General features: G+C 56.4%; 1 protein-coding gene across 4 annotated transcripts; it reads right to left on the reverse strand.

Moving 5' to 3' along the window:
- Positions 1-257: 257 nt before the first annotated feature.
- TARBP2 (TARBP2 subunit of RISC loading complex) lies at positions 258-5,530 on the reverse strand. Of its 4 annotated transcripts, none has more exons than XM_052640254.1 (9): positions 5,384-5,530; positions 4,668-4,837; positions 3,772-3,874; positions 3,081-3,176; positions 2,440-2,512; positions 2,101-2,218; positions 1,678-1,805; positions 831-1,032; positions 258-676 (listed from the first exon to the last, which is right to left on the reverse strand). In XM_052640254.1, exons 1-9 carry the CDS (start codon positions 5,434-5,436, stop codon positions 519-521), a joined length of 1,101 nt encoding a protein of 366 aa, XP_052496214.1. In that variant the 5' UTR covers positions 5,437-5,530; the 3' UTR covers positions 258-518. The 4 variants fall into 4 exon arrangements, with proteins under 4 accessions (XP_052496214.1, XP_052496216.1, XP_052496215.1 ...); XM_052640256.1 differs by having other exon boundaries at positions 4,668-4,832; positions 5,384-5,486; XM_052640255.1 differs by lacking the exon at positions 5,384-5,530 and adding an exon at positions 5,137-5,227.
- Positions 5,531-15,158: the final 9,628 nt, after the last annotated feature.

Here is a 15,158-nt window from a genome sequence, read left to right on the forward strand (position 1 = left end):
TCCGTGTGCACGTGTCTGCATCATGAGACATAGGAGGGAGTCCCAAGACAAGAACCACAGCCTCCCCCACCACCACTAAACCCAACTCTCCAGGAACACAGGCGATGGTGTACCCAGATGTCAGTGCACCCACCAGAAGGGCAAACATGGGGACGCGTGGGGAGCAGAGTGGGAGGCACACCGGGGACGTGACCTGGCGCTAACCCCCTCCACTGCTGACCACTCAGGGAAACAGACCAGGACTAAAGAATCCAAAAAGCAGCACATTTATTTGGGGCTCTTAATGGGAAAGCCCCCAGTTTCATTCCCCTTGGTCATCACCAGTTACATGACGGCAGAACCTGAGCCAGCTGAGGCCCTGTGGTCCCTGGCTCCTGGCCCTGTGCCTTCTTCAGCCTGCAGTCTGTGTCAGAGGTAGAGGTGGCACCTCCAGGGGGTACCAGAGCTGGGCAGGCGCACAGGCCGGGCGCAGGAAGAGCAGGGAGCAGAGGATGTATTTCATGAGTCCTGCCGTGGCTTCACTTGCTGCCCGCCATGATCTTGAGGTACTGCAGGGCACGGCGCGCAGCCTCGCCACGGGCTGCCTCCCTGGTGGCTGCAGAGCCATGGCACACGGTGGCCGGCTGTGTGGACAGCTCCACCAGGCACTGGCAGAGCCCACTCAGGCTCAACTCCTCTGGAGACCGAGAGAGAAGAGGGAGGCAGTGTTGGGCAGGAAGGCAGCACTGGGGCGGGTCCATGTCACTGTCACGCCCTCCCAAGCCCTCATTCCCATCCATACTTGCTCTGGTCTAGTCCCCACCGTCCCCCGGCCCCCCGACTAGCCATACCAATATCCAGGTAGCTGACATGGAAGGCCTGCTCCTCAGAGAGCTCACTGAGGACACTGCAGCAGGCAGGGCCCAGAGCGCCCAAGGAGCCCAAGGAGCAGCTGCGGAGGGACAGGATCCTCTCTCCCACCGAATTCCGCAGAGAATCCCAGGTGCAGCCTGGGCCCCGGTTCCGAAGTCCATCTAGGCGGGAGCCCACACCCTGACAAGACAGGGACGGGGGAAGGATGCAGCCAGGGGCTCTGAAAACAGGCCCTGAAGAGACATTCCATGCCCAAGGAGAAAAGCCCAAAGAATGCTTCCTCCTGTTTGCCTCCCACCTGCCAGTCAATCCCTGGATTGTTTGGTCTCTAAGTCGTGTCTGACTCTTCTGCAACCCCACGGACTGTAGCCCACTAGGCTCCCCTGTCCATGGAATTTTTCAGGCAAAACTACTGGAGTGGGTTGCCATTTCCTCCTCCAGGGGATCTTCCTGATCCAGGGATTGAACCTGTGTCTCCTGCTTGGCAGGCAGATTCTTTACCACTGAGCCACCCGGGAAGCCCAATCCCTGTGTGGCCCCTTCTAACTACTAGACTGTGGACCAGATGGTCAGGCAGCCTTTCTATTCCAATAACAGAAGCCTCAGGTCCCTTGCCCTGGGCCAGCTCCCTTCCCCAAAGCACTCACCACGCAGGCCTACAGCTGAGGCTGAAAGGGGGCCCACGGATCCCTGGGTCCAGAAGGAAAATGGGCAGAAGGAGGTCTGGGGCCCAGGAAGCTCACTTCCACGTCACAGACCTGAGTCCTCCGTGCCCTACCCTGGCATGGAGGATGGAGCACGGGGCATGGCCCAAAAGCCACTCACAATGGAAAAGTGATCGTCTTCGGGCTCTGCCTCGTTCCCGTCCCGGGCATCCAGAGGCACTGTGTGCACTCGAAGAAGCATTTTGGCCGCTGCGTTACGCTTTGCCAGCTTTTTGGACGTGCCACTGCCTGCACAGGGGAGAGGGCTGCTGAATTATGGTTCCCAGTAGACCCATTGCTTCCACCCAGCTTAAACTTGGGCTGAGGGTCCCCTCAGTGGCTGTCAATTGAAAAGGGGAACTCAGGATCTGCCAGGCACCCGAGAACCCGGCTGGCCAGAAGAGGAGGGCAGGAAAGGGTGCAAGGAAGCAGCAGCCAAGCCAGGGTCTCAGCCAGGAGCGTAGAGAGAAGCTGGGAGCTGCCCCTGGCCAGGGCTGGAGTGCTGCGGGGTAGTCACTACAAGCACTCCCCTCCGCCCAGTTACCAATCTCAATGAAACGCTCCACTCGGCAGGTCATAGTAAACTCTTTGCGGTGGGCTGGCCCAGACTCCTGGGTCACCGTGTACTCAGGCAACCGCCAGCCTTTCTGCACCACCAGCTCCTTGGAAGGGAGAAACAAGGGTGTGCAAGAGTGTGTGAGAGAGGAGTCCTCACATCCCCCCCACTCCTGTCCCGGAGTCTCAGGTTCCAGGTTAGAGGAGGAGTGAAGGGAGGTGGGTGGGGAAAGCCCTCAGAACAGGGTACCCGGCCCCCATCAGCTTCCCCCACAGCCCCAGGTACAAGCGAAGGCAGGCAGGCATGGGGAATGAGGATGCAGCCCACCTGCAGGGCGCCGACCGGGTTGCACTCAGACTGCTGAGGAGAGACCGGGGGCTGCGCCTCCATGGGGGAGCTCCTGAAGGAAAAAGGGCCCAGGGCCAAAGCTGAGGGGGCTGGCTCCTTCTGCAGCTGCCCAGGAGTCCTCCGCCCTGCTCTTGTTTTCCCCACTGCCAGCTCCCTGCTCCCCACCAGGCAGACAGCTGTCTCTCCAAACATCAAGCCCGCCTCCTGCCCCCTCCCCCCGCAACGAGGTCTCCTCCAGGTCCTAGGCTCATTTCGATTTTCTGGAACACTTGATCATCACCTAGATAGGACACTAGAGAGGAGGGTATATCCAGTCCCCAGAAGCACCTGATGGGACTCAAACACAGGACCATCATGCGGCCAATTCAAAAGAAAATGGGACTAGCAAGACCTTTAACGTGGTCAAATACCATCCACATGGTACTGCCAAATTATAAATTACCTCCTGTCTCAAAAGCTTACCACCTGGTGCAAATTCTTCAAACTGTGGTCCCCAACTATTCCATTCTCTGTTCACTCTCAGACTTCCTCATGCCTTACCAGCCTGGGTCTAAGGGCTGGGAGGCCAGGAGCCAGGACCCCTCTCCACCCTCCTCAGGCAGTCAGGAGAGACAAGATACCTGGTTGGGACAGCAGATGGAACGGGAGTAGCAGCCGCTGCAGCTGTAAAAACCGGCACGTCCTCAGGCAGTGAAGAGTCTAGGGGAGAAAAAGAACTTCCCGAGGGGAAGGGGGCCTTTGATTCACACCCACATGGGGTGGTGGTGGGGAATAAAAGGTGGGGGACCCAGGTCCTCCTGACCTGCCCTCCCCTAAGAAAATCTCTTCCCACCGAAGCCAAAAACTTAGGGTAGCTCAACCACCAGTTCCACCTGAGATCTTCTGGTGTCAAACACTTGATCAAAAATACTAAGAAAAGTGGGAGGGGTGTTTCTTCCTACCCAAGAACCGTGGGAGCAACCAACGCCAACCTGAGTGCAGAAGAGGGAACAACATCTTGCTGGAGAGGAGAAGTATGTTGGGGAGCAACCCCCTCCAGCCTCAGCCTCCACCCCTCTCCCTCCCCAGGCCCAACCTGGGACCCAAACCATAGCCACAATCCCACACTGCGGCTGGCCACTGCCTCCCAGCATCCCTCACAGCAGCAGGAGCCCTGGAAACATCCTGCTCAGGTTTCAGGGGAAGCTCTCAGGAAGCAGCCACGTCAAGGCAGCTCAGTGTCACCAAGCGAAGCCTATGGGGCCGAGGGGCTGACGCAGGGGCCTGGGTTCCTGACAGAGCCTCTAGGATCCTCGGCCGTTCCTCCCTCACCTGCTGTCCTCCAGGGCTGGCTCCAGCATGCTCCCCCCTTTGAGGTGTTTGAGGGCCACCTCAGCTGCCTTGTGCTTGGCTGCTTTCTTGCTGGGCCCCTGACCTGAGAGAGGGGATGTGGGCAATACTGGAGGTCACTAGAAGGATGGAAGAGAAACCAGCATCCCACAGCCTCTCTCCTCACTGCCAGAGGGAGTCAACCAAGCCCCATCTCACCAACCTCCCCTTGCCCAACGCTGGAAGTATTACTCTAAGTGCTGGAAGGAAGGGCCCTTATCTTTCCACAAGTTCCCCAAATCAAGTCATGCCAGGTAGAACTGTCCTTGAGGTTAGCCACCTGGAAGTTTTTTCTCTGCCCTACTTTCCTCTGGGGAGCACTTTCTTTCAATAGAGATTGCTGGAAAAATAGAAAGAGTGTAGGCTCCAGACTCAAAACCTGGTTCTGCCATCTACTAGGCATGTGATCTCGCCCCAGCCATTGAATATCTCTCTTGGTTTCCTCACATTCAACATGAAAATACTACCACCTACATCACTGGATTCCGCCAAGGTTTAAGATTAAGTGGAACTTGACTAAGCACCTGGAACAGAGTCCAGCACAGCAGGCACTCACTCCCCTAAATGCTACACTGAGATTTCGATTTATCTCCTTTTTCCTCTAGGATGACAACGATCCACCCGATCACTGTACCAGTCCTGCTTGCTCCCCTAACTCTCCTAAGTCCTAGGTACCTCCTCACAGACCTGTTCTCCCAATCCAGTCAGTGATTTTTCCCCTAAAATTTCTCCTTCCCTCACTGGTCTTGAGGAAGAGGACCGTGAAGAGACTCCAAGCAATAAAGCCAATGGGGCCCTGTGAATGCACACCCCAGCCAGGCTGCCCAAGCCTTCCTCACCAGTGCAGCTGGTGTCGCCAACGGTGACCCGGAAGGTGAAATTAGGCTGGTGGGCTTGGCCCTCGGCTTTGAGAAGGTCGTACACGGGCGTCTTCCCTATTCTGGTCCCATACTCCTGCAGAAGGCTGATCGGGGTCTTGCCCGGGTTGGCTGCCAGCATTTGCTCTATACTGGGGGGAGGGGCACAGACCCTTCATCACATTTCCCCTCTCTGCACCCACCTGGCCAAGCACTACCATTATCAGACCCATGCACACTATGGGGGACACTGGGTCCAGGAAACCTCAGGCAGCCACTGGCTGGGGTCAAAGTGGAGGAGAGGTGCAGGCTGGGAAAGCAGGGTCCACTGCCCCAGGGCAAGCGGGGAAAGCACTGTTCCTGTCTCAATTAGGGCGGGGGATCCTGTACCCCAGTGCAGGTTGGAAGTGCATGTCCCCTGACACAGTGCAGGCCAGGACCCAGTACCCACCAAATGCACTGAATGTCGGGGGCATAAAGCCCAGTGCCCCAGTGCAGTCTGGGAACCGGGCCAACCCCAACTAGCTAAAGCTGGAGGCAGTGGCCACTGCCGGGGTGCATGCCGGGAACCACGGCCCACTACCCCAGTGCTTGCCGGGAACAACCCTCAGGCCAGGTGCATGCTGGGGCCGCGCCGCTACTCTCTCCGCACCGCGCCAAGCTCTGCGCCCTGCAGGGATCGGTACCAGGCGGCTCACCTGGGCAGCCCGCAGCCCGTGGTAGTGCCGGAGCCTCGCTCCTCTTCACTCATTCCCTCCTCCGTCCCCGCAGGCGCCACCGTGACTGCAGCCTCCACGCGCCCCAATACACCGCCGACGAGCTAGGGCCGGGGCCAAGCCCCAAGTCGCGGCCGGTCGGGCCCGCCGCGGGGCATGCTGGGATATGGAGTCCCCCGCCCACCGGACTCTATGAGTCTCCATCAGGAGGGGAGCTATCCGCCCCACAACCCTCCGCGTGGTTCGTTCAGGCAGGCAGCACCGCCTTCTGGGAGGAGTGGACCCTTCCACTGTCGCTTCCCGAGTTGAGGGTGGTTTTTTGTTTTTTGTTTTTATTTTTAACGACGACCCGCCTCCTTCCTTCCGCGTCTCCTCGCCCCTGGCTGGGACTCGGGGCATGCGTACCAGCAGAGTGGAAGTGGCTGGGGGCGGGGCAGTAAGGGCGAACTCGAGCCTAGGAAGGTGGGGAAGGATGCTTCGGGTACCGAGAAAACTACAGAACCCAGGAGCTCGCGCGCCATCTTTGTCGCAGCTGGGAGGCAGCATGCGCGAAAAGTTTCGCGGCATAATTGGCTAGTCCCGATTTTGCGTGCTTGCTCCAGGTGGATTGCGATTGGTTACCTCATCTAAAGGGGCGGGGACAAGGGGAGAATCAACCCTCTTGACTCCGCCTCTTTCTTGAGAAAAGGTTGTGATTGGCCCAGGTGAGAGGCCACTGTCGGTTGCTGACTCTTTGCAGTCTAGGAGGGTGGGCCCTGCCTGGACGCGGGAGGCGACTAGTCTCTGCCCCTCTGAGCTGGGGCAGTTGTAAATCCTAGTGCACCTCAGTCTCAGTTCGCCCTCAGCCTTTGGCCTAGTCCTCTGGCTCTCGGGCCTTCGTCTTACAGAACTTGCTTCTTTTTCCTGTGTTGTCCTTCACCACCCTTCTCATTAATTCTCCAGGCTGTCGATTTCCGCTTATTTTCTAAAGCCTTTTTAGAATGGACCTACACCTTTCCCCCTTACTCCACGAGATACCCTCCGGGTCCTGAGAATCAAGCTGTAAGGGACAAGATTAGAAGGACTAAGGCACACAGTGGTCTCATTCGCTCTGCCATGTGTCCCGGGTGTCAGCTAAAGAGAGGGCAAGAGAGAATTCTGGCCTCTTAAGATTAATCGACTAATTTGTGCGGAACAGAACTCGTATTTTTGGGTCCCAGAGTTCCATTTCCTCCTCGCCAAAGTCTCACAGCCACTGGCGTAAAGGTGTAGGGAAATTTTTGTGACCTTGGAGAGAAAGAAATCACGAAAAATGTCTGTCTGACTCTAGAGTTCTGGGAATGGGTCAGAGACGAGATGGGCTTGCTCCGTGCGGGGCTAGAGGTCCGATGGAATCTTGGAATAAAAATGAGGGGTCATCCAGGAACACTGGAAAGGGACGGGGCGTTAAGCTGAGTGGATTCCAATTGGTGGACCCGGAGTGGTGGCAATTAGGGAAAAGAAGACAGGCAAGATCGTTTGACAGGGGGAGCGATGCAAGAGCGCTGAGCGGAGGAGGGGGTTCCCATCTGAGGGGTTGCTGTTTCAGGGTATAGGAGGGAGCTTATAAGACCAGTCATAGGGCTTAAGGTCGGGGGTGGGATCGCTCCAGGTCACCGCCAGCAGGGAGGTGCGAGGACCAGACCGGCCAGGGACTAGCCTGGAGCGTGCCGGATGGCAGCAGCGGGCTCCTTTAAGAGGCCGTGGCTCCAGCGCAGCATCCCCCGCTCAGGGCGTGTCCGTCCCGGGGGGCCTGGGGCGGGGGCCTCGGAAGGAGCGGGAGTTCAAGCCGTGTGAGGACGGGGTTTGGGGTCGGGGGGTGGGGGGAGAAAGCTGGAACTGACACACCCGTGCACCCGGACACCTCACGAGCATCGCCTGTGACGGCGCCCCTGGTCCGGTCGAGGGCAGCGGGGGGAGGCGGGAAGGAGGAGGAGAAGGAGGAGGAGGCGGGAGCAGCATCCGGAGCCGAGCTGCAGCAGCGCCGCCTTTTGTGCTGCGGCCGCGGAGCCCCCGAGGTGAGAGCCGGGCCGAGTTGTGGAGGGTGAGGGGCAGGGATGGGTCTGGGTCCTGGGATCCAGGTACCAGAGAGGGTCGGGACGCAAGATGTGGCGGGGTGTGGGGAGGGTGGCGCGGGGATGCTGAAACGGGATGGAGGAACTGGAGGACCTGGACCCGCCGCCTGTGGGGATGGGAAGGAGGGGAACCGAGCCGAGGGACGCCGCGGCCCAGCTTGGAGGCGAAGGGCCTCCAAAGCTGGAAAGGAGTGTATGGGGTGGGGGTGGGGGGGTGGTTGGGGGACAGACTTAAAGGACAGCGGGCAAGAGAACATCTTCCTCTCCTCCCACTCACCCTCAGGAAGAGGGAGACGCAAGGGGGAGGAGGAAGAGTTTCGGCCCCACAGGGAAGGAGAGGAAGGACAAGGCCTCATGGGCCCCTCACTCCCCCTCCCCACCCCTTGCGCGCGCACAGGCACACTTTGCAGGCTGGACCTGAGGATTATAGGCAGACAGCACCTGTTCCTGGATGCCCAGGTGATGGTCATCTTCCCCTCCCCCATCCTTATATGGCTTTCTCCCTTCTCCATCTCTCCATTTGCTCTGGCTCCCCTAACCCATTTCCCCACCCCAGGCCTTTCATGAACCTCCTCCCTTTTCCCTACACACTCCTTAAACTCCTTGGCCTAAAAATAACCAAGAATCCTTTCCACAGAGTTAAAACTCCTCTAACCATGGCCTTGGCTAAGGGGTCAGAGTGTGCATAGACAGTGGAAGGAAATAGTGGGGTGTCCCTTAGAACTGAAGGAAAGTCCCACGGTTTAGCTCCCTCTTGGGAGGAGAGTGGGTCAGGGCCTTAGGAAGGGGTGCACACGAGGTCTCTCACTCAGGGTCCTCTCAAGCCACAGTCAGTGCCTCCCTCTAAACACCATTTCCCTTCCAGCTCACAGAATGGACTCCATGGCTTTGAGAGCTCTGATTTTTCAGCCAGACGGTCATACCTAGGGAAGGCAAGTAGGAGGGATTCGGTAAGGAAAGGACCTGAGTAAAAGCCCTGGGTCTTCCCCCCCAGATACTGAAGTTTCTCTGAAGCTTTAGGGCCTGCTCTCTCCTATCTTACACTTAAGGGTGGAAAAAAATTTTGCCCTCTCCAGCCGGGCAGCCCCTCCACTCACTCACTATAGGGACTACGGGACGCTGGGAAGACCAATGGTGTGAGATACTAACTCCAGCACTTGTGAAAACAAGCAACTAAATATCCATCCTGTAATTCAACCCAGTTACCGGCAGGAGAGTCAAGAAGCTTACATAAAGAAGTGGCTCAGGACTTCCTGGGTGTCCTTTCAGCTACAGAAGGCAGAACCCATGTAAAATCCGACTGCGGTTTGTAGGTTCCTCCCTGAGAGGTGATGCCTTGCTACTCTGGCTTTGCCAGGAAGAGGACCCTAAATTCTAGTACCCACTACCCTGGCCTCGCCCTGCGACTTAGACAGGCAGTCCCTCCTTGCCCTGCTGGGCTGGGAGAAAGAAAGGATTAGGGAATCAACCCTTTCAGGAGTCCCTGTTGGGGCAGAACAGAGGATAGTGTGGAAATGACACCAGCAGGGGACACGGGAGCTTCACGATGGCTGGCCACAGACACTGGTCTGTCTGCTTCATTTGCTCCCAGAAGAACTAGGGGCAGCTGTGTTGGGGAAAGGTGATGAGGAGGCAGGGGCGCTTACTCCAGAGTAGACTAAGGATCTTCCTCTGGTTCCTTCTCTCTCCACTCCCTTTTCTATCCCCTGTGTTTACCCAGCTCCCTCTGCATCTGTACCATCCCCGCTGCCTCTTGCTTTGAGGAGGCAGACGAAAGAAGGGAAGGGACACCGTTTATAAAAACCTACTGCTGCTTGTTAGGTGCTTTCCATATACTGATGTTTATAGGGAGCTTCCTGTATGCCAGGTAACAGGCCCACGAACTTTATTTGGATTATCTCAATACCACTCATAACAATACTGAGAGGCAGTGTGATCATCATCTCTATTTTAGGGATGAGGAAACTGAAACTTAAAGAGGTTAAGTAATCTGTTCAAAATAAAAAAATCAGTGGCCAAAGAGTTTAGGATTTGAATCCAGGTCTGTCTGACCCAGAGCCTGAGTTCTTACCCACATAATAGCTTGCATTGCCACCGTGTAAATTAGTGAGCACTGTCCCCATTTAGAGATGAAGAAACTGAGGTTTGTTAAGTCTCAGGCAGGGACTTTGCAGGCAGTCCAGTGGTTAAGACTCCATGCTCCCAATACAGGAGGCACAAGTTCAATCCCTGGTCAGGGAACTAAGATCCCACATGCCTCATGCCACATGGCCAAAAATAAAGTCTCATAGTCCAGGTCACCCAGCTGGAGACTGCAGTCAAGAGCAGAGACAGGACCTCAACCAGGCCACTCTGCTTCTCAGGTCGTCCGTGCCCCCTCCCTATCTTGCTGTCCAAGGCTGGGCGACAGAAATCTATAATATGCATTCTGCAGTTTTCGTTTCTTCAACGTAAAATAGGTTTTTAAATTTCTTAATAAAAATACCCACAATTCCATCTACTTAGCAATGGTTATACCCTGGTATCTGTCCTTCCAGATCTTTTTCAATAGCACCCAGCTCAGGAACAATTTGTTAAAAATACACAGAACTTCTTCCAGGCCCACCTGAAGTCCTGAGTAGCAGGGACCCCTGTGAGCCACCATACCTTGCTCCTTGCCTCCCTTTCCCCTCACATCTTAACGGTAGGGCTGAGGGGTGATCCTGGGCCACGAGAGCCGTGGGGTGAGGACAGGGTGCAGAGAAGGAGGCCTTCCCCCTCAGTTCAGAGGAGGTGGGATGTAAAGGACGGGGGGCTCTAGCACACCACTGCCATTGGGACTTGGTTCCCCTGGGACCTGAAAACAAGTTGTGTCCTGGGGAAACAGAAGGTTGGAGACCCAAGTCTCCCTTCTGACCAGAGAGAAGAGACGGCCTCTCCAGACTCCAGAAGCTACAGAGAAAGACCTGGTGTCCAGCCAACCGGAAAGACAAAGCCAGGAGCCCGGCACTGTGCTCATGGCATTCCCTACATAGTCTTACTTAGCCCTCACTACCCCATAAGGTAGGGTTGGGAGTCTCAGAGGGATTATGGTCCTTAAACTAATCTGTGGCAAAACCAAGATTCTAGTTCTGATCTCTCCAAATCCAAAGCTGGTTCCTTTTTCCCTAAGCAGTACTGCCCCCTCTCAGCCCTTTTGGTACCCACTCTACTGGAAGAAGTGGTGCTGGCTAGAGGTTTAGGGGCTGGACCTGCATGAGGCTGAGGGCCTGGAGTTAGGGGTGATCTCCACTTTTACCCTGGCTTTCAGGGGAAGGCATTCCCCCCTCAGGAGGACACAACGGACAAGCTGTGTAGTTCTTTCCAGCTGAGAATAACCCTGGGGCCAGGACCATGGATTCTGTAAGAAGCAAAACAAAAGCTGCAGCCAAGTGGCCAGGAGCCTTGGCCAGGAGGGGTTAGAGTCCTTTATTCTCTCAGGATCTCAAAGCCTGCATTGAGATCATTCCCAGTCCCGAGCCTTGGGTCTCCTTTCCCTGGGAAGACATTCCTTACACCCCCACTCAAGAGAGACAGGAAATCTTCCTCCCTTTCCTGAGTGCAAAACAGAGTCCAAGACAGTGGCGAGGGCTCGTTACGGGAGCCCAAGACTTAGACAGATGGCCTGGCCTCTCAACTGAGCCCCCAAGACAGCCAGCCAAGCAGCCTGGCATTGACATTCTGCTGTTAAACAGGAGGGAGAGAGAAAGGACTTAAAGGGTTGCCTTGCCACAGGCCTCCAGCCTTTCAGGCAGGAGAACCAAGGTGGGGGTGGGGGGTACTCCCTGCTCCCACAGTACCACCAGCAAACAGAGAATCTGGTACCTGAAACTGATTTGGGGCCTCTTGGACACAAAGAGCCTCTTCTGCATAATTTACGGACCACTCTGTCCTCATACCCAATCTGAAGCAGAGTTCTGCACAGTGAGCATTTGATAAATATGGTTGACAGAATGACTGACAGATCCACCCGCTCCCGTCACATCCCAGCCCTTCCCCCATGCTCTGCATAATTGATGGCCAGGGAGACAGTTCCCCTCCCCCAGGGTGACCGAGTGTCTGGGCCAGGGGCTCCTGGCCATGATATCCCCCTCCAAAGCCTCAGCGCCAGGGCCCAGCTGGGGGGCAGTGGGACACAGCTGGCAGGTCAGAGAGAAAGGGCACAGAGAGAGGGTGTGTGCGGGAGAGAGGAATCTCTCCTTCACTAGAATTCCCTGGGGCCTCAGCTGGCCACCTCCACTGCCCTCACCACACACACGCACACTCACTCCTTCAGGTCAATCTGCAAGAGCTGTCAGTAGCCTGAGAACGGGGAAAGGGTGGGTTGAGCCTGGCTGGGTTCTCTCCCTTTTCTTTGGTCCCATCCACTACTTCCTCAGCTTCTTCCACTGCCCGAAAAGACAAACAGGTGAAATGGCTTCTCTCTCCCCAGCTGCCGGCCCTGGATACAGGAGGGGGGCCCCAGGGGAGGCCTGGGCAGGTGGAGGGAAGATCGGCTTCAAGTGTCGTGGACCATGTCACCCTCTCTATGCCTAAGCCTCCTGGTTGCCAAACACCAGATGAAGGCTGAAAAATTCCTTCACAAAGCCAGGTGTTGTACCTACTCAGAACTCAGCTTCTCAATAGGAAAGGAATCGGGGAGGGCACAGATCTCCTGTTTTTCAGTCCCCTTTCATTCAGCTCCTTTTTCCGAGTCCTTTGCCTCCCAAACCAGCTTTTCAGCCCATCCTTCTTAGGACTGCCTCTCCCTGCGTTTCACGCCCTTCTTGTTTCTCAGCGAGACAGGCCCTCCTTTTCTGGTCTGCCTTTCGCCCGTTCTCCTGTCCAGTCTCCCCGTTTTCCCATTTCCTGCTTTCTCTATGGCACCGCACCCCCAATGCCGACCCAAGTCCCCTCTCTTCACCACCACAGCTCTCCCTCCGCTGCACTCGGGGACGGGGGTGGACATGCGGAAGACGGGACGCACAGGCGGTGGGTGGCTGGGGTCGGTGGTCCCTGCCTGCAAGCCCGCAAACCAGCACGTGGGCCAGCCCAGGTCAGGGGCGGGGCCCTGGCGCGGCCCCACCCCCGCGGTCGCCGCTCACGTGACTCCGGGCTAATCTTGTCCCGGTGACTTCACGCGCCGCCTCGGGTCCAGTCGTCATGGTTACGCCGCAGCGCCCAGCGCTTCCCCCAACCCGCTGCGTCCCCTCCCGGACCCCTTCCTCTCACGGCCGGGCCCCCGCCCCGCCCCCAGCTCCGCTCCACGTGACGGCCGGGAAGGAGGTCGGGAAGGGGGAGGGGGCGCTGGGGCCGTAACCCCTTCCTCTCCACTGCGAACCACCCTCGCTCTGGCTTCTAGCTGTCTGAGCGCCCCAGTCCCGCCAGCCCTCCCTGCAGACCCGCCTGGGCGGAGTGTCGGGAGCCCCAGCCTTCGTTCTCAGCGGCCCCAAAAGGGCGGCCGGCTTGAGAGGGCACAGGCAAGAGCCCCCGGGTCCTCCAGCGGACGTTCTCCAGCGAATTGGCACGTTGCTGGGCCTGTCGTTTGTCTTACTGTGTGCATCTCACTTCTTGAAGCCGCCGTTATCTCGCAGGATATGTTGGGGGTCCGGAGGCTGGGATTTCATCTTTCTGAGCCTCGGTTGTCTCAAGAGTGTAAAGAGACCTATAATAATACCTCCTTCCCTGGAGAGTTCTGAGGAGTGAGGGAACTAATGCTTTCGTGGTGTACATGTGGTCCTTAGGACGACCCTCAGATGCATAGAGCAGTGGTTGCACCTAACCGGGCACCTTCATGCGCCCTGGATGCTGTTGGAAGCCCTGGGATCCCGTGTGGCGTCGTCACTCTCAGTGCAGGCTCTCAGGACGCCCGACCACACTGTGCCTCCAGGATCATGGCCATCACGGGGGAAGCACAGCTGAGACGGGATGCTAACTCAGAGCCTGGGGGTGGGGGCACTTCCAGGATGAAGTGAAACTTGGAGGACAACAGATGGCGTGTGAGAAGCGCCTTTCTGACTGAGAACGACTGGACACTGAGCTGGAGCCTCATCCTAGCTGAAGTACTTTGGGCAGGTTATTTAAGACCTCTAATACCTCTGTCAAATGAGAGTAACTTACACGTCTAACTCAAGAGATTTTAGGATTAAATAAGCTAATGGACCTATAACAGGCTAATGTGGGTGGTGTGAGCCTGGCCCAAACACCTGATGAAGCCTGCGAACAGTCTCAGTTCAGTAGGCCTGGGTATGAACAGCAATGGAAGATGAGACTGGGGAGGGGCCAAGAGCATGGAGGTGAGGCCACAGGGCCAAGGAGGGACTACTAGAGGGTTTGAAGAAAAGGGGAGCACAAAAGGCCAATTTGTGCTTTAGAAAGATCCTTCTAAAGGGTGGGTGGAGAATGGGGTGGAGGGGGATCTTGGGGCAGTTGTCCTAGGTCAGGTGACAGCTACTGAGGGCTGGATTAAGGCAGTAATGTGGAATAGAGGAGAAACTAGTAAGGCATTGGTTCTGGTCTTTACTGATGTGCCAGGCATAAGAATCATCTCAGGTGCTTGTTAAACACTTAGGTATTTGAGAGGCCTGGAAATTGTTACAAGAGCTGAGCCCATCAGAGGTGCCAAGCCTCTCTGTGCATACATCCCCACCCAGGGAGTCCTTTTTATTGTAGATTTCCTGCCACCCCTCTCCAGAAGCTCTGGTGCAAGGGGTCAAGGAGGGACCCTACTATACTTAGTAGTTGTTGGGAATTTTGGCCTCCGAAATCCCTACCTCTCAGAATTTGGTAACTGGTAAGATGTGGTGGGAGATGGAAGATGAGATGACTTCTGCGGTCAGGGTGAAAAATCTGCTGCGCCTGAACGATAGCTAGTCTGTCCCTTTGTGCAGTTGGAGAAATCAAGGCCTAGATACAGCTTGGCTGAGGTCAGCTATCAATTGGGACAAATCTCCATTGATTGGAAAGCTAGGTAGTAGGGGACAGAGTAGTGAAGAGGAAAGGAGATGGGCCCGTCTCTAAGTGAGCCCTGAGGGAGCAGCTGGGCCAATGGGAGGGATAAGGTGGGGGGAGGGTGGAGAGGGGGGACGCAGCCCTGACAGTTTCTGCATACTCCTTGGACAGTTCTACCTTTTCCCCCTGTGTCTTTGCTGGGCACAGAGCTGACCAGCTGCCGCTCGGATCAGCCCAGGTGTGTAGCTGTGAGCACCTGAGAGACCCAGATGTGTGCCTTAGGATAAGACTCGGCAGGATCACGTGTCAAGTACATGAGTGTGAAGCCCAGGTGTATCACATGTACGCGGGAGGGCGGGAATGTCATCTGAGAGTGCCTGAGCGGCAGAGTCTGAGCAGTGTCGTGTTTGCGTCAGCGCGAGGGAGGCCTACACGTTACTGTTAATGTGTGTAAGATTGAGACTCAAAGTAAAAGTTGTGCGTCTGAAAGACCCTGATACAACACATGTGTGCGCGGGAGCCTCAAGTGAAAGAAACTTGTTTTCCAGAGGTGAGTTACAGTACTCTTACAGGGAGAAGGGAACTAGTCTGTTACCACACTTGAGATTGGGGCATACTTCCCCAGTATCTACCTGAGCAGGGCTGTTAGCTGTGTCCGCCTGAGAGTGATACTTAGGTATGTGGCCTATATACCTGAGTACGGAAGACTTACGTTA

The sequence above is a fragment of the Budorcas taxicolor genome, chromosome 5, assembly GCF_023091745.1.
Source record: "Budorcas taxicolor isolate Tak-1 chromosome 5, Takin1.1, whole genome shotgun sequence".
Classification (NCBI taxonomy): domain Eukaryota; kingdom Metazoa; phylum Chordata; class Mammalia; order Artiodactyla; family Bovidae; genus Budorcas; species Budorcas taxicolor.

Excerpts from the sequence above, each read along its gene's own strand:
- TARBP2 (XM_052640254.1), bottom strand. The coding sequence starts at position 5,436 with ATGAGTGAAGAGGAGCGAGGCTCCGGCACTACCACGGGCTGCGGGCTG. Across the intron at positions 2,513-3,080 it reads CCATCTGCTGTCCCAACCAG|GAGCTCCCCCATGGAGGCGC; the intron begins GTATCTTGTCTC and ends TTTTTCCTTCAG. Across the intron at positions 2,219-2,439 it reads ACCCGGTCGGCGCCCTGCAG|GAGCTGGTGGTGCAGAAAGG; the intron begins GTGGGCTGCATC and ends CTCCCTTCCAAG.